This window comes from Populus euphratica, unplaced genomic scaffold (assembly GCF_000495115.2).
Source record: "Populus euphratica unplaced genomic scaffold, PopEup_1.0 scaffold40.1, whole genome shotgun sequence".
NCBI lineage: Eukaryota > Viridiplantae > Streptophyta > Magnoliopsida > Malpighiales > Salicaceae > Populus > Populus euphratica.
The window spans coordinates 359,359-379,746 of NW_011499912.1; the positions used below are offsets into that span (position 1 = coordinate 359,359).

The 20,388-nt window shown below is 28.5% G+C and overlaps 1 protein-coding gene across 1 annotated transcript; it reads right to left on the reverse strand.

Moving 5' to 3' along the window:
* Positions 1–9,580: 9,580 nt before the first annotated feature.
* On the reverse strand, positions 9,581–10,789 carry LOC105134063 (putative protein TPRXL). The gene has a single exon (XM_011038317.1). The coding sequence runs from the start codon at positions 10,523–10,525 to the stop codon at positions 9,896–9,898; it is 630 nt and encodes a 209-aa protein (XP_011036619.1). The 5' UTR covers positions 10,526–10,789; the 3' UTR covers positions 9,581–9,895.
* Positions 10,790–20,388: the final 9,599 nt, after the last annotated feature.

Sequence of the window (20,388 nt, forward strand, 5' to 3'; positions counted from 1 at the left end):
TTTAATATTAATGTATTGATATAAAAATATTAAAAAATAATTTTAAAAAACCTTTAAAATGAAAAATAAAAATAAAAATCACGAACCTTCTCTCCCGAACAGGATCTCCGGAGAGACATCCAATCGTGGAGCATGATCCCCCTCACAAGGGCGGAGGAGGCAGGTAAAAAAGGACAATATAGACTACTGGTCAAGAAATATGGGCAGGTTCTAGTCCAGCCATCAGTGGTCCCCAGCCCTTTATTCTGACCAAATCCAGAATCTTTCGGTTTTGGAAGGAGATAGTTTTCCTTGGTTTTCGTTACTTCGAAGTTGAGCCTACCACCTGTACAAGGAGCCAAAAGTTAGGGGGGCAGAGAGAGAAGACAAAGCATAAACACGTGTCAACTTTGTCTTGGCTACGTGACCATTACAAAAACGGGCCGACCAGTACGCTGTCCCGGTTTGGTGTTAAAGAATTAATGTGGAATTGGCTTCAATGCATAAGCAAGACTTTAATATTCGGCAAAAACTCGGTTTATTTTTATTTAAAAAAAAATTTTTTTTGATTTTTAAAAAAATATTAATTTTAATTAATCAAATTAATTCATGGCTTTATACCAAGTCGATTCCCCAATCAGTCACGGTAATTATACTGGAAAGATGGATATTATTAAAAGGCTTAATCAAATAACTTCAAATAAAATTTAAAAAAAAATAAAAATATTTTTTTTTACGTGTGTTTTTTTTTTTTTTAAATTATGTGTATATATTATACATTCCACGCGTGTGGAGAGGATTTAGCTTCCAATCTCAAATTAACTGTATGTTGATTTTCTTAACTTAACACCCAAGCAGATTAAGGAGCAAGCTTGTCAGGTCCCAGATCAACTGGACGTGATTTTGACAGGCTGAGTTTTAACAATTATGTTGGCGCCACAACCTATCTCTTCTCTCCAGCACCTCCTAACGGCCACCGACTCGTCCACCTTCCGATGGATTTGCCATTCTCGGGTCAAACATCCATCCGCCACATCACAACCTTCTTCCTCTTACTCTTTCTCTCCACCGAAAATGCAACAGCCCCCCTACCCCACCACAACCATGAGCATCTATCACTTTCTCTGGCAGATCACCATCCACAGGTCACCACCAGCCACTGATATCTTTTTCTTTTGTACATCTGTTTATCTTTCCATTCTTTTATGCGAATGTCCTCGGGCCGGGTTTTGAATTAAAATATAGAAATCTTCTACATGTGGATTAGAAAGAAGAAGCTTGAATCGAAGGGAAGATTGAAGGGGGAAGAAATTAGGGATTATGATTTCTAAAAAAGTCGGCCTTGCCCGGGTTTCACAAGGCCACTGGGTCCCGGTTTGACCCTGGTGGGTTGTCATGGTTTAACTAGGTAAATTTCTCTGGGGATCAATTACCGAGCCGGTTGGGATTTTAAAATTATATTGTTTACTTTATATTTTATTTATTTTTATATTAAATAGTTCATTAATCAAGTATTTATTTTTATTTTATTTAAACAAATTTCATCTTTAAAATTCTTTTTTTAAGCTTTCTATTATATTTATTTAATATAATAAAAAATAACTTATATTTTTTTATACAAGGAGGGGCATTACTAAAATTAATGGTGGCACCTAAAATGTTTATGAATATAAAGGGTCGAGTTTTGACTCATAATTATATTCAATCTAACCTTTAATATTTTACAAATTACAAACAATTCTTTTAATTTTTATAAACATATGTCATGTCAATATAAATTATTTATGAATGTTATAAATATTCATAGAATAGATATGTTAGTTCTTATATTCTTTGACAATGCTAGAAAATAATATCAAGTTATAATTGTTGAACTAAATAAAACTTCTAAAATATATATAAAAGAGATAATATAAAAATTACCATAATTTTTGTATAAAAAAATCCACAATTAAACCTTTTATCAAACAATTATTGTATAATATAATACAAGTCAAACTAGCAAAAAGAGATTGTAAAATGCTTTGGGTTTATGATATTTCTAAAACAATAAATATTCAATTTGGATTCTTGCAATTTTCATTTTCTTTTCTCGTACTCTCTTGACAAAACATAAAAATTGGAACTCTATATCAAATTCAAGAAAAAACTTCAAGATTATTACTTATCAAGAGAGCATTTATAAGCTTTTTATTATATTTATTTAATATAACAAAACATAACTTATCTTTTTACATAAGAAGCAGGGGGGCATCACTAGAATTAATGGTGGTATAAGGTATAAAATATAAATATTAGATCTAATATTGGAAGTGTTATGTCATTTAGAATGTTCATAGATATAGCGGGTCGAGTTTTGACCCATAATTATATTTAGTTCAGTTTTTGATATTTTATAAAATATAAACTTGAACATTTTAATTTTTATGAATATTTATTAGGTCAATATAAATTTTTTATGAATGTTACAAATATTCACGGGTTAGATATGTGAATTCTTATATTCTTTGACAATGCTAAAAATCAATATCAAGTTGTAATTGTTGAACTAGATAAGACTCTTAAAATATATATAAAAGAGATAACATAAAAACTATTATAATTTTCATACATAAAAATCCACAATTAATCCTTTTATCAAACAATTATTATGTAATATGATACAAGTCAAACTAGCAAAAAGAGATTGTAAAATGTTTTGGGTTTGTGATATTTCTAAAACAATAGATATTTGATCTAGATTCTTGAAATTTCCATTTTCTTTTCTCATGCTCTCTTGACAAAATATAAAAATTGAAATTGTATATCAAATTCAAGAAAAAACTTCAAAATCATTGCGTGCCAAGAGAACATTTGTAAGCTTTTTATTAATAAGGAGCGGGGGGACATCACTAGAATTAATGGTGGGATAAGGGATAAGATATAAAAATTAGATCTAATATAGAAAGTGTTATAGCATCTAGAATGTTCATGGATATGGATATAGTGGTCGAGTTTTGACCCATAATTATATTTAATTTAGCTTTTGATATTTTCTAAAATACAAACTCGATCTTTTTTAATTTTTATGAATATTTATCAGGTCATTATAAATCTTTTATAAATGTTACAAATATTCATAGGTTAAATATGTTAATTCTTATATTCTCTGACAATGCTAAAAAACAATATCAAGTTGTAATTGTTGAACTAGATAAGACTCCTTAAATATATATAAAAGAGATAACATAAAAACTATTATAATTTTCATACATAAAAATCCACAATTAATCCTTTTATCAAACAATTATTATGTAATATGATACAAGTCAAACTAGCAAAAAGAGATTGTAAAATGCTTTGGGTTTGTGATATTTCTAAAACAATAAATATTCAATTTGGATTCTTGCAATTTTCATTTTCTTTTCTCGTACTCTCTTGACAAAACATAAAAATTGGAACTCTATATCAAATTCAAGAAAAAACTTCAAGATTATTACTTATCAAGAGAGCATTTATAAGCTTTTTATTATATTTATTTAATATAACAAAACATAACTTATCTTTTTACATAAGAAGCAGGGGGGCATCACTAGAATTAATGGTGGTATAAGGTATAAAATATAAATATTAGATCTAATATTGGAAGTGTTATGTCATTTAGAATGTTCATAGATATAGTGGGTCGAGTTTTGACCCATAATTATATTTAGTTCAGTTTTTGATATTTTATAAAATATAAACTTGAACATTTTAATTTTTATGAATATTTATTAGGTCAATATAAATTTTTTATGAATGTTACAAATATTCACGGGTTAGATATGTGAATTCTTATATTCTTTGACAATGCTAAAAATCAATATCAAGTTGCAATTGTTGAACTAGATAAGACTCCTAAAATATATATAAAAGAGATAACATAAAAACTATTATAATTTTCATACATAAAAATCCACAATTAATCCTTTTATCAAACAATTATTATGTAATATGATACAAGTCAAACTAGCAAAAAGAGATTGTAAAATGTTTTGGGTTTGTGATATTTCTAAAACAATAGATATTTGATCTAGATTCTTGAAATTTCCATTTTCTTTTCTCATGCTCTCTTGACAAAATATAAAAATTGAAATTGTATATCAAATTCAAGAAAAAACTTCAAAATCATTGCGTGCCAAGAGAACATTTGTAAGCTTTTTATTAATAAGGAGCGGGGGGACATCACTAGAATTAATGGTGGTATAAGGTATAAGATATAAATATTAGATCTAATATAGAAAGTGTTATGGCATCTAGAATGTTCATGGATATAGTGGTCAAGTTTTGACCTATAATTATATTTAATTTAGCTTTTGATATTTTTTAAAATACAAACTTGATCTTTTTTAATTTTTATGAACATTTATCAGGTCAATATAAATCTTTTATGAATGTTACAAATATTCATAGGTTAGATATGTTAATTCTTATTTTCTTTGACAATGCTAAAAAACAATATCAAGTTGTAATTGTTGAACTAGATAACACTCCTTAAATATAAATAAAAGAGATAGCATAAAAACTATCATAATTTTCGTACAAAAAAAACCTACAATCAATCCTTTTATCAAACAATTATTATGCAATATGATACGAGTCAAACTAGCAGTAAGAGATTGTAAAGTGTTTTGGGTTTGTAATTTTTCTAAAATAATAAATATTCAATTTGAATTCTTGAAATTTTCATTTTGTTTCCCTCATGGTCTCTTGACAAAACATAAAAATTAAAATTTTATATCAAATTCAAGAAGAAAATTCAAGTTCATTACTTGCCAAGAACATTGATTATATGGATATGGGATAAAAATTGGTAAGTAATTAGGCATTTGAATTTTGATGAAGAGAATTGAAAGGAAATAGATTAAGAGAATAAGAGATGGTTATGATTACAAAGACGAGCGATGAAGGCAAAGTATATGTATATATTTACTACATTAGCATTCTCTGCTTTTAAAATACTAATTTAAACAAATATATCTCAAGTCTCGAACATCAAAATTATGGATTCAAGAGTTTGAAGTCATCTATACATCCATAACTATAACTTTCATAAAAGATGTAAGGTCGGATAAAATTGTTTTGAAAGTGAAAATCAATATGCAGGTTGAAGGACGAGATTGGTCTTTTGATCCGATGATGAAACTAATGGTGTTGAGCATCTCATTACGGTTAAAAGTCTAACATAGAAACAGTGGATCTTAGGATCCAAAAAATGTACAGATCAAGCCTCTAGCATACCATTAATAAAAGAATATAACTGGGATGGTTAGATAGTGCAATAAACCAAATTAAAAACAAAATATAAGTTGCAGTAAGTTATAATTATAGTAAAATTGTGACAGCATCAGAGTTTATTTTTAACAAAAATTCTAATGAATTTAACCAATTTTAAAGATTAGATAAACAATCAAAGAATGGAGTAATATTAGCAAGAAATAAAAAAAATAAGGAGAGGAGGAAAATATTATTTATACCACGGACTAAGCTGTTTATATTCAGTTATATGAGTTGGATCGAGTTTAAAAATTTCAACCCACACTTAACCTATGATATTAATTTATTAAGTTCATTCAGTTATATCAGTTGGATCGAGTTGATTGAGTTTAAAAATTTCAACCCATACTTAACCTATGATATTAATTTATTAAGTTTTTTGACCTACTATCATCTATAATATTCTCATTATCTAACTTTGACAACTTGAGTCGGGTTAGATAATGCAATTATTACAAATGAGTAGTGTTTTTGAAACACCTTTAATGACACCTCCAATCCATATTGTAGGTTTGTCTCTAAATGTAAACCAATGAAAATTAACAATATAAACCTGGCCATGAATATCTGTAATACCCACATAAAATTTAATCAAACTCGATATATCAAACCAACTTGCATCTAAAAAAATTAAATATGTCAATTTAAATTAATAAAATATCAAAAGTTGGGTTTGATATAATTATTAACTCAAATCCGATCTAGCTATATCTATGAACACCCCTACTTGATATGTGTCCGACATTGTGGTAGCTTTTACAACTATAGCTAAAAAATAAGGTTTTTAAAAAATATTTTTTGTTGTGTTTTTTTAAAAATAGTTATTCGATTAAAATTAGTACGAGATGAATTTTTACAAGCAAAAAAGAAAAGAAAAGAAGTCTTTATGAATGAAAAAAGTCATTTTAACTTATACAAAAATATTAGCGTTGATCCTTATTCTTTTGATTTTTAATTTTTATTCTTAACTATTTTGTAGAGTTTTGATTTGCTTTTAGTTTTATCATTCAATCCTAATTTGTAATGTCTTATTTTTTTCAATTTGGTAATTATTCTTTTGATTTTTGTTGTTCCTTTTGTTAAATTGATATTTCTTTTTAATGTCACCCTTCAAAAATTTTATTTTTATTTTTATTTTTATATTTATTCTTTAGATTTTTTTGTCCTTTTGATAAAAATGATTTTTCTTTTCAATCTAACCATTAAAAAAAGATTTATTTTTTATTTTTATTTTGATCCTTTTTTTACAGTTATTTTTATTTAATTAAAGTTTTTTTATTTGATCCTTTATCATGATTTTTCTAGATAATATGTTTCTAGTCTAATAAACCAGGTCAAAAGTTTGAAAAGTTAATATAGATTGACTTTATTTATTTTATGCTTTTATCATTCAATATTTTTTTAACGGACTTTATGATTTTTCTCTATATCTGGTTATCAAGAGCTTATGATTTGGCCATAAGTGTGGTGAGATAATCCAAATTGGCTCAACTCTGATTATTATAATTACAGGTTTATATGTTAACTCGAGTTAATTTAAATCTATTTTGCTACCCAATTTTGACATTCTATATTTAATGAGTTGAGAATAAACTATATCATTTGTTATTTCCTAGAAAAAACATTTAATTGAATCCATATGTTGTTGATATATATTTTTTATTATATAATTAAAATAAAAATAATTTATTAACATATCACAAATTTCTCTTTTGTAATTAAAATACGTTTACAGCATCTAAGTTTTCTATCGTTTTTTTAAATAGCACAACCAAGATTGTTAAAATCGTGATTTAACTTGTAAAATCATACAATTTATGATTTTATGAATTAATATATACCTAAGGTGCAAAATCATTTTAAAAACTTGAAAATTGATAAAATTGGGTTGAAATCGAGTGAAATCGGTAAAATCAAATGAAATCACAAAAAATCACGATTTTAGTATCCATTTACAATTTCACTCTCATAGGTATACTTTCACGTATCTCTGAATATCTCAATGTTTCTGCTGCTCATGCCTGCCACTTGAAAACAAAGGTAGAAAGCAAACCAGGAAGCGTGAAACTGTATGAGTGAGCTTAACTCAGGCAAGAAGGAAAGAAACACACTTTCAAGCACACAATCGCTGAAGTGAAGGTTTCAAGTCTCCAAACTGGCTAGGAGGAAATAGATGTGCAAAGAAGCCAGTTTGCATTTTAGATCTAGGAATCAATGAGTAAAAAAGTTAATTGTTCTGAGCAATAGTGAAATAAGGAAGAAAAAGTTTGGTATAGAGTTAGGTGAAGTGAACTTTCAACATTTCAAAAAAAAAAAAAAAACATAATGGAGATTGAATGAGAAAAAGGATTGGGTGAAGGAGAAATTGGAAAAATTTCTAGTATTCATTCATAAGTAATAGAGGATGAAAATTCCAGTATGTTGTATCCTCTCCTTATGCTATTTGTTTTAGGCTAATGAAAGATGAGGAAGATGATGATGTTAATATCATAATATGATTTTGTCTAATTTATCATCGTTTATGTTGTTGTTTTTTGATTTTTTTTATCTAATTCCCCCATTTTAATTTCTCAGGGCCAATGTGCACCTTTTCTTAGTATGAGAGAAAATATGTAATTGATATAATATAGAATGATTCATGGGACTTGATTTGTGAAAAAGAGTTGGAAAATTAGAATCTAGGTTTATTTCGTAAGGATTTGGGGTTTAATTTGGATCCTGAATTTTGTCTAATTTATCATTGTTTATGTTGTTGTTTTTTTTTTTTTTTATCTAATTCCCCCATTTTAATTCCTCAGGGCCAATGTCCACCTTTTCTTAGTATGAGAAAAAATATGTAATTGATACAATATTGAATGATTTATGGGACTTGATTTGTGAAGAAGAATTGGAAAATTAGAATCTAGGTTTATTTAGTAAGGATTTGGGGTTTAATTTGGATCCTGAACTAAATTGAATTAGTTGGACAAAATCAGATCAAAAAAGATTTGAGGACTAAAATAAAATTATAACTAAGATAATTGATCCTCATAATATTTTCTACTTTTAATTAGAGTCTATAACTTTTAAGTTTTTCAATTCCATTCAATTAAGATATTTAATCTTATAATTTCTATTTATATTCTAAAATGTATCGATTCATCTTTCTTATTTTAAATTTGACTTGACTTATTTTTTTGTTATTTTTTATTAGATTCTTTATAATTTTATGATTTTTTTACTCAAATTTATTTTATATTTTATTAAAAATATATTTTTCACAATTTTAAAGATGACCGGGCGGCATGGAGTTGGTCAACTCCTAGAACTACTATGTAACTATGGCTACAAACCAGTTTAAAGGGTGGCCAAAAAGTAAACAAAATTTGATTTATCAAAGTTGGCTAAAAATATAAACTTACTATTTATTCGTGAGCTGGAATGATTAATTGACCAACTCAATGTTGACTTTTATGTGCGAGGCGCACGTTCCGCTGCTTGTGTTTCAAATTCATAATTTATTTGTTGATTTTGGCCCAAGGTATACTCTTTATTATGGTAAAAATAAAAATAATTTTTTTATTAATTTCAAATATTTCTTCAGAATATCTTTTCTGTTCAAAGTGATTTTTCCACTCGTCCGATTATCATATCTCAATTCCACAGCACCAACAGATATTTCTTATTTCCTCAAGATTTTCAAATTAGTTTATTTTTAAATTTTAAATTCGTTGAAATTTTCCAGAATATTCTCCAGACACATTGCGCCAGCTGTCACAAGCTATCGAATCTTCTTCTCCCAAATAATTTCCCCCCATATTATTTCTTGCAATTTATGGCCATTTTTGTTTTATTTATTATATTTTTTCCTCGAAAATTTCCATAATTATTGTAATTTAATATTAAGTCCATCATTACTTGTTTAATTATCGTTGAAATCTCCAAGATCGGTTCTATAGTCTCCCCGCTAAGCAAAAGGAAAATTAACCTTCAAATCTCCAATCGGTTCGCAAAATTTAGATTCCATATCCTAACCAATACGCAACGGCAAATACATTCCTGCACCAATTAAAAAAAAACATAATTAATAAAATATAAAAATAAATAACCAGAAATAGGAAACAGAAAGAAAGTACCTCGCACCGAACACGACGATCTGATGAACGGTAACGTCACACGTAACGGACGACGAGTGATGGTACGGCGGTAAACGGCAAGCATAACGCTGCTTTCACCACGAACGCATCTGAAAGCAATCTTTGGAAAATTTTGGAATCAAATTGATTTAATCCATGATTATTGGGATTAAAAAATTAAATTCTATCCCTTAATTTTAATCTTTTTTTTTTAATTTAGTATTTAGAAAATTAAGTCCCCAAATCTCCTTCCATAGCAATTAATATGTACAATGAAAAGGATTCCCTTCCAATCTAAAGTCCGACACAAAATCTAACAATTCATATGTACAAGATGACCCCGTCTCGAGCCCGGCCGCCAGTTACCGACTCGTTGTGGGTCTCATGCGTCCACCTCCCGCAGATCCGACACCGTCCAGAGCGAGTTGGCTCAGATATGCACACCTTGGGCGCAAAAATATATGAAAGAAACCAAGGGCACCAACCTGCAACTGAAACCGTCAAAATCAACAAATGTCATCATCGGCGTTTGACATGATTGATAACCGACTAGGCCGCGGCTGGAAGGCGCCTCTCCTCCGTAGCTGATGCGATGAAGGCCTGATCAAAGCCGTCAACGCTCTCTTCACCCACTCGCCTTCAACGCCACCGATTCTAACCAACGAGTTCGTCATCGCAGATCGCCGCATATTCAACCGGTTTGGAGTAAACGGCGCCGGATTGGTCGAGCTCGGAGTGTTTTTGTGCAGACTACACCGAAACGAGCCTCGATGAGTTGTAGGCGAGCACATGCAGGTTCTCTTTGGAGCCGAGATCGGATGGCTATGATTCTTTTTCGAAACGGATATTGACCGATTAGGAGAGATGGATCGGTCAATGGAGAAACGAAAAGAAGGCGAGAGAGGAGGAGATGTTGAGTAAAGATTGACACGAGTCGGGGATGCTGATCGTTGATGAGAATTCTGAAAAAATGTGGATGGTGGAGAATAAAAACTCGAACTTGTGGAGGAAGCAAAAGCAGAAGTTGATGAAGAGGACAAGCTGTTATAATAGTGTGTTTGTAATCTTCCACGGGGTGATAGAGGTCGCAAGACAGGACCGCTTGATCTTCTCGACTGTGAAGAAACGGCAGCCATTGTTAAAGCTTGCAGTTTTTTTTTCTTAGTTGAGAAGACAGAGGAGGAGGAAAAAGAACGAGGAGGTTTTCTGATTTTTTTTAAAGGGGCTTTTGGGGAGCTGGTTCGGGAAACCTTGCGAGTCTTCAGGGTTGTATTTATAGGTAAGAGGGAGGAGGGTATAGGTGTAAATAATGGGTGTTTGAGGGGTCTTCTTAGGGATTTAAGTTTGTGTCTGTTGAGTTAACTATGGTTAAGGTGCGGTGAGTCTAACTAGAGGGTGGAGTAGGGGGGTGTTGATTCTGATCTGACGGTTAGGATTTTGCGATGTGAACAGCTGGGGAACTAGAAAAGGAGCCGTTTAGATACCAGCGTTTCTGGGCAACTGCTAAAGCTGCCACTTGTAAAGTTTTGGGAAACGGTCAGTTCTGTAAGTACGAGAATGTAGTGGTAGTTTCTTCGAAATTACCCGATGCCACTGTTAGAGGAGTTTTATGGGTTTCAAACTCTTAAACTGTCCCTTTCCTTTCCATTTTTCCCAAACGGGGCGTTGCCATGAAACTTTATTTTTTGAAATATGTTGAATCGATGTTAGATGTTTGTTTTTATTTTTTTAAAATAATTTTCATTACTACCGAGCTGTAAAAAAAAATGAATTTTGTACATGAGTTTATGGCGCCGTTTGAAATTATATTTTAAATAGCAATTCATGAGAATTTATTTTTTTAATATTTTTTAATTTTTTGATATGATAATATTAAAAATTAATTTTTAAAATTTAAAAAATATTATTTTAATATTTTTTAAATAAAAAATATCTTAAAAAATTATTATTATTATACTTTTAATCACCCTTATATTTATATTGCTTAAAGATTTTCATACAACAAAATTTAATTTAAATACATGAGAAAAATACTTTGAGTAAAAATTTGAAATTTAGGAAATTGATAGTCAAGGGAAGCATGTTGTGTTAACGAGTGCTCGCAACTTGAGTTTTAATTTTTCAGGGTGAAAATTTGTAACTTTCCTGTATAATATTATTTCATAGCGTTTATTGTTTTTAAAAATATTTTTTATTTAAAAATATTTAAACTAATTTTTTTATATTTTTAAAAAATTATTTTTGATATCAATACATCAAAATAATCCAAAAATATATAAAAAAATTAACTTTTTTTTATAAAAAAAACCAAATATCATTTAAATCATGTTTTCAAGCACTATTTTATAATTTGTTTGGGAACACGGTTGAAATCGTATTTTTTTAAATTTTAATTTTTTTATTAGAAATATTTTTTATGTTTTTGTATCATTTTAATATAGTAATTTCAAAAATAATTTTAAAAAATAAAAAAAAATATTTTTATATATTTTTAAATAAAAAATATTTTAAACAATAAATACCACTGCAATTCTAAATACATTCTCTGTCTATACTAGAATGTGAATAATTAGAATGCTCAACTTAATATAAATTGATATTTTATCTACAATGATACCGTATTATTAAAAAATAAAATAAGAGGTGTTTTTATCTAATCTCATATTTATTTGGCCGAGTTAGATGAATGTAAATTGATTTGTTGAACCACTTTAATCCGAATTCATTAATGTATATAATAATTTAAAATGAATCTCCAATCTTATCTAATCCCAAATCTCGAACCATGATCTATGGTCATATGGGCACGCAATGCCCCGAAATCACACGGTCTCTTGGAAATAGCTGCATACCATTACCATGCACCGCTGAACATGTGATTTGGAAAATTAACGGTGACAAGGCGACCGTCTTTGCACGGAGATCTTATCATAATCAATACCTGTGTGATCTGCTGAATATATCATCGACGACGTTGGCTGATTTGTTAGACTGGTTCAAGAATCGAGCTGGTGCTTTCGTCCTGGCATTTTGTGTGATGGATGAGGGCATTGCTTACGGCAAGACTAGCAATTTCTTGTGTCGACTCTTCTATCATGGAATAGTGTCTTTCTCAGAAATTTATGCAATAATCTAATTATTTCACAAGACTTATTTCTTGGGTCTGATATAAAACTTGGTCAGCCCACTCAAGGATTCAGCATTACAAATTTTGTGTTTACTTGAGTATTCAGAATAGCTCTTATTATATTGATTAATTTTATAAATTTTAAAATTAATAATTATATAAATTTCTAGTAATTTTAAAAAAATTTAAACCTATAATTATTAAAAAACAAATCTATATTTAACCAGTTCAAATATCCTTAAGATTTATTTTTGTTTCTTATATTTTGAATCAACCGTGTCAACAATTTAGACATCAAAATTTTAATGTATTTAACAATGTGATTATAGTTATTTTTAAAATAATTTTTTATATTAAAATATATGCTAATAATTTTTTTTTTAAAATTATTTTTAACATCAATACATTAAAATAATTTAAAATAAATAAAATATATTAAATTTTAATACAAAATAAATTTTTTTCAAAATATGGTTATCACCGTCTTTCTAAACAGTATCTCAAGTATGGCTGTAAAACTTGGATTAAGACAGTGATTAATCTTGGATTTCGTTTGATTTAAGATTTGAATAGATTTGAATTAAAAAAAAAGAAAAAAAAAGGTAAATTTACTTCTTGATACAATCAAAAATTAATTGATTTTAAAAAAAATTGATTAAAGTGATACCGTTTTTATTTTTTAAAAGAACTTTTTAGTGGACCCTGACCCGTAATCTGGAATGTACCTCAACCTGCCGCCCTTGAAATCTGTTTCACAACATGGTTTTAACTACTCTGGGTTTTGTTACCCCTTATTACCGGACAGTCAAAGAGTCAAGATTCCGCAGGACTAGTTTCCTCCCCGGCCCCCGTAATTACTGCGAAAGACCACCATCAATATTATTGAAAATATAATTGTAAAATATCTTTAAAATATTTTTTATTTAAAAATATATTAAAATAATATTTTTTATTTTTTAAAATTATTTTTAATATCAACATATCAAAATAAACACTGATTAATCTTGGATTTAGTTTGATTTAAGATTTGAATAGATTTGGATTAAAAAAATAAAAAAGAAAAAAAAAGGTAAATTTACTTGTTGATACAATCAAAAATTAATTGATTTTTTAAAAAATTGATTAAAGTGATACCGTTTTTATTTTTTAAAAGAACTTTTTAGTGGACCCTGACCCGTAATCTGGAATGTACCTCAACCTGCCGCCCTTGAAATCTGTTTCACAACATGGTTTTAACTACTCTGGGTTTTGTTACCCCTTATTACCGGACAGTCAAAGAGTCAAGATTCCGCAGGACTAGTTTCCTCCCCGGCCCCCGTAATTACTGCGAAAGACCACCATCAATATTATTGTAAAATATCTTTATTATTTTTAAAATAATTTTTATTTAAAATTATATTAAAATAATAATTTTTATTTTTAAAAAATTATTTTTAATATCAACATATCAAAACAGTCTAAAAATAATAAAATTAATTTAAAATCTAAAATCAAAAATCAAAACTTTTTAAAATATAAAAATAAATAAAAAACACAAATTTCGAGTGAAAATAGTACAATGAATTGTATTTGAGAGTGTGATAATAGTTGTTTTTTAAAATTATTTTATTTAAAAATATATCAAAATAATATTTTTTTATTTTTAAAAAATTATTTTTAATATTAGTATATTAAAATAATATAAACTATCAAAAAATATTAATTTTAAATAAAAATATAAAATAAAAATAAAATTTTTAAAAAATATAAAAACAAACAAAATTTTAATCAACAACTACAGCGACAGTATTTAAGTTTATCATAGTAAATTTTTAACTCCTCCTTTAAAACCCTGGCCACTCCTTGGGCCCTCACCACCAACTTGTTCGGTGCATTGTTGGATTACCGGTCTGGTTTAAGCCATAAATTAATTTTTAACTCCACCTTTAAAACCCTGGCCACTCGTTGGGCCCTCGCCACCAACTTGTCCGGTGCATCGTTGGATTACCGGTCTGGTTTAAGCCATAAGCTGTCAACACCACCTGTCCAAGCTACATTGGATGTGAGAGAAATAAATCGGAGAAACTGAGGGCTCAGCTCAGGTATTTTAAAATGGCATCCAGTCTGTACGTGTCCTTAACCTTGTCATGATTAGAGTTGTTTTATCTCTGCTGACAATATTCCCACAGAAGCAGCAAGTTCCAATAATGAAATTGTTTGAACTTTTGCCTGCTTGCCTCCTTCATGCGATCAAGATTCAACAAGCAGATCCAGATCAATGCCCTCCTCCCTTTTTTTTTAACATTTGTCAGCAGTAATTTGATTGTGATAAAAGTTTCCTTGGCTAGCCAGACGAGGTTAACAGCTAGCACTGCTAGTATTTAATTTCTTCTTAATTCCCCGCGGCCTAGCCTGAGCCTCCTCGTGGTTTCAGCAGCCTCTTGGGTGGATAATGCCTCCTGAAGATAAGGTTTGAAACTTGATATAATATTATGATCTACAAGGGACGTTATCTTAAGCTATTGGAAATTCCAAGGTGAAAATAAATAATGTTGTAAAAATGTCAAACCTTCTGCAAGGGCAGCATGACAGCTGAGACAATGATATTGAGTAGACGGATTCTTAAATGCCAAGTATTTGGAGATATTTTGCATACAAAGTGACTGTAATTGAGAATGATTGAACTTGACCTTCATTTTAGTATTGCCAAATTGTCGGAGATCATGGACTTTTAAGTTCATGTTGTCAGCTTGAAAGATAAGAAGCAAGGCAGTGTACAGTTTCACAAACCCAGATGAAATGGTTAAATTCCGGCCACAAACAGTATTCTCCCATCGTAGAACTCGGCTTCATCCAACCCAGAACATGAACTTACCAGGTTAGTTCTAAAATAATATTGTTTTAATTTATTTTTAAATAAAACAATATCATTTTAAATAAAGATAAAATGCTTAAAATCAATCCAGTCGAGTTTTATTCCTGTTTAATAATCCAACCAGACATAACTTTCGTCCGATCTGCATAATTTAAATTTTAATGAAGTTCGGCTAAGTTTTGTACCATGACTAAGCACATTAGCTGTCTTTGCAAAACCTTGTTTACTAGATATGTATCAACGACAATAATAATATTATATGCCAGCCTATTGTTTCTGCCTCACAAGCCTTGCTTGTATAGCCGCCTATGTTCATGCTACTAGCCGCCTGTGGTCAGTGTGTATCCATATCTTGTAGAGGATCCAACGTCCCATGAACATTTTACAGACAGATGGGCTTGTGGCCATTTGATAAAAATAAAAAATAAAATAAAAAACATTGGTGCTCCTTTTTTTACGAGGTAGTCTGAAAAGAAGGCAGATGGCAAAGCCAAAAATCCAAGCAGTTAACGACGTAGAATTGCAGTTGTGGTTCTAATGATGAGTTAGGTGGAACTGACAGTCTGAAACTACCTGATTATCTCTCCGGTGGTGGGTTTATTTTTTTCACCATGGATATCATTACAATTTGAGATTCAAAAGGAGATTAACTTATGTTTATTGTTGTGATGTGATATGTTTTTAGACTTTTTTTTATTTATTATAATTTTAGCGTATTAAATTTTAAAAAAAATCTAGAAAAATATTAATTTAGTATTTCTTCGAGTAAATATAGTGACAAATGAATTAAAGGGTCCGTGATTATTGTGCTTCTCGATGCAATCATTATGAACTGACAAGATGAAGAAATAGTATAATATAAAATAGCAGGAAAATAGCTCTAAAATATTCGACCGTGAAGAGGTGGTGGAATTGTGGCAAGCACTCTCCGCTAATCACGAAAGGAGATCTGAGTGGCTGGAGTCTACATTTTAGAACGAAGAAGATCATTGACTTAAAGAAATAAAATGCATGGTGGTTTGCGGTTGGGAAAATGGAGTAGGGTTGGCTGAAATTAGTTGCTTAGTTATTGGGCCAGAGACATGGAGTTTTTGGAGCGAAGCTAAAAATTTTAATTTAAAAATAAATTAAAATATTTTTTATTTTTTATTTTTTAATTAATATATTAAAATAATTAAAAAACATAAATAAAATATTATTTGGAATACAATTTCAAGCATCAATATTGATGCTTACCTTTATAATGCATCACGACTATGCTGAGTGCTTCATCACCTTCCATCCAGGTCTTGTTGCAGGGTTGCATACAAAATTTTTTTATTTTTTTTTATTTTTTGCATAAAAAAGAGGTTACCATAGAGATTATTTATACATTAAATTCAAGATTTGAGCTCTATACTGTAGCATCACGGGGCTCAATTCCTCGATCTCGTATGGTTAATCTGAAAGCGGCAGCGAGCTTTGCCAGGGCATGGGGTGTTTGGCATGTGGCTAATATTTTACACTTCGACAAGGTTCGTGTTTTTCAAGAACTGAGGTTGTTGTCTCTTACAATTGTCTGAATATAATAAATTTATCAATTTGATATAAACTTCAGGCCTCGAAATAAGATTTTTCTAAATTTTTTATTTATTATCATGTCAAATTCTCATTATTGGTAGGTAGTGTTTGAAAATATTAAATTGTATTGTATATAGAAAATTAAAAAATAAAGGACCCCCGTGTGACATATATAAATCACACTTCCTTTTTAGTAATCACCATTAAAATTTCAAATTAGACAACAAAAAATAATTTTTTTATAGATTTATTGATTTTACTGTATCAAAGACGTGAAGGTCTTAGAAATTCCACATGTCTACTGTAAAAACAAATTTAAAAGGCGTTACGAATAATTAACAACCCCCCCCCCCCCCCAAAAAAAAAAAAAACTATACATCTCCTCAATTATTGTAATCTAAATGGTAAATTTAATATATTTTTTTAAATTTATTATTCTTTATCATCCATTCCAATTTATTTTTTATGGGTTATTTTAATTTGGATTATAAGTTGAGAGTTTAATATGTTAACCCTGACTGAGAGTTTAATATGTTAACCCTGACTTAAATGATTTTTTTATGAGTTTTTAATTAATTTTTAATATTAATTAATTAAAAATTATACTTCATAATATATTTTAATTTAGATTATCCTAGTCTCAAAACCTGGATGATAGGCTTAACAACTAAACATGTCACGAGTTATTTTTTATGTTTTTTTTATTTTATTGTTCTATATTTAGTTTATTAAAAATTAAATTTTATAAATATTTTTATTTTTTAATGAAATTATTATAATTTTATGATTTAGTATGTAGATTGATGGGTTAATTAAAATCAATTCAATAAATTATTATTTTAATATTTATTAAAAAAATTATATTGAATATTTATTATAAATTATATTATATTTCTACTTGATATTTGAATGGTTTTAAAATCTGCTAAAATAATTAAATCATGCCAAATCAATTTTTGTACTGTTTTCTTACTAAAAAAAATTATTGTTAATGCTTAAATATTTTTTTTAATGTTCGAAAATTTGATAGAGCCCGCGGGCAAAGCGCGTGAGAAATGATGCGGCTGAATTGAAAAGCAGAGGCGAATAAATTAATTTCCTAAATGGGTAGCCTAAACGATAAGAAAAGCTGAACCTCTAGTATTTACAGTGGGTCCAAACCTGGCAAGTTAAGTAACCGAGGAATGGGTGTTTTTCAAAGAAACGGAGGGCAGTCAAAAGTCGGCCTCGTAGCCCACCAAGTCGCTGTTGGTTGTTGAAGGGGCCATCTAGAAAGATTCTTAAAAATGAGCATTCTATATTGAAAACGGAACCTTTAAACAAAAATAATTCTTCTTCTTTTTCTTCTTCTTATTATTAAAAATAATTAATTAATATATATAAAAAACACTGTAACTGTAGAGATATTACAATGACTAAATAATGATTAAGATTTTTTATAGTAATTTTTTTATAATTATAAAATTATTTTTAAAAAATTCTTATATTTTATTAAATAAAAAAAGTTGAACACTTCACCTGAGAACAATTAGAAAATACTAATACTTTTTAAACAACACGTACCACATCTCCTGGCATCATAAAATGTGTTTTTTTTTTTCTCTTCTCTTGACATCTCTTTACATTATATTTTTTAATGTAGTCCTTATTATTTTTTTATGGTCATTTCATGAAAATTTTAGTAGTTTTGAATTTCATTATTTAATTTTAAATTAATGGTATTATATTTTTCAACTTAATTCTTATTGTTTTGATTTATAATTTTCTTCTTAGTCATTTTTGTAATGTTATTATTATTTTTAATTTTACCCTTCAATTACAACATTCTTTTTATTTTTTATGTCAATTTGGATCCTTATTCTTTTTAATTTTGTTATCCTTTTACTAACTTATTTATTTTTTTAATTTTACTCTTCAATTAAATATATAATTTATTTTAAATTTTAAATTTGATTTTTATTTTTTTAATTGCTATTTTTAAAATCTTTTTGTATAGTTAAAATTATTTTTCAATTTTATACTTTAATATTTTATTAATTGAGAATTGAACTTCATAATTTTTTTAAATTAGGTACACTAGGTCTAATAATTCAAATCATAAATTTAACAAGTTAGCATGATTTTTTTTTTTTTTAAATAATAATAATATAATTTTTTTAATAAAATTATTTCAATCAAATAAATTTAGCCACGAGCTTGACGTAATATTCTTAACCCGCTCAATCATAATTATAACTGATATTTTAATTTTTTTTTTATTTCAATACCTAATCATTATTTTTTTACACAAAAAATATATTCTAGCACTATATATTCTAGCACCGGGAGGCAGCGCCGGCATCAGTACAAGTTATCTCCACGGTGCTTCTTGAATTCACATTTTCATAGTGATATTTATCGTAGCCTTTCCTTGATTATGATTTTTGTTCTAGCCCTTCCTTGATAATAATGAACTCCATATAATAAGAAATTAGTGTTCTTTGGCGGCTGAGTCAACAACGGAACCCATAGCACATGCCTGCATTGCTTAAATTTATGTAAAAAAGTCAATGAGAATAGGTCTCCGCTTCCCAGAACCCCCTCCCAAGGTTCCTGTAAAGGTCGCATTTGTAAGCTGCCACTATCCCTATGCTACTTATACCGTGTTTTTTATGACATTTATTATGTTATATTATTCAATTCAATTTAGTCATTAAATATCACTCTTGAAAAAATTACAGAAAAATAATCCATCAAAAAATCATAATTAAAACTATGTAAGGATAATTTCTTATTTTAAATTTTATCATATACTGTAATATGTTTTTTCACCACTTATCCACATTTTTTTAATCAACTCGTTGTAATGTTTAGATATTTTACAAGAAACCTGCGAAACTAGCATGCTATTTAACATTACTAGATATCTGACTTGTGTTATGACATGTGCTGTAACTTTTTTTTTTAAAAAAAAATCTGATGAATAGATTATTTTAATATGTTTTTATAAAAAAATTTAAAATATAAATAAAAATTTTTATCAACAAGGTACTAAAAATCTAAATAGCTTGAGAATAGAGCTCTCAAGTTGGATGATAAGTTAATTATTTACTTAAGCAATCTCATTCATTTTTTATGAGAATGATAACCTATACCGAGTGTTTAATAGACCAATGTAACTTTTGATTAATATTTTATTTAAATAAATATCTTTTCTTAAAAAATATATAAAAATATTTTAAAAAAGGCATTCTAAAAATATAACCTTGTCACATAATTAAATAAAAGTGGTTCAACGTAGTAATAATAAAATTACATAAGCTTGTCGTATGGTGACTATTTATTTATTTATTTATTCATGACGAGGGTCATGTTCCAAGAACTATTAAAAACAAAAGTAAACATTCCACAACTCTTGAAAATATAAAAATCACCAGTAAAAATTAAACAGATAACCTTAACATCCTACAAAAATATCC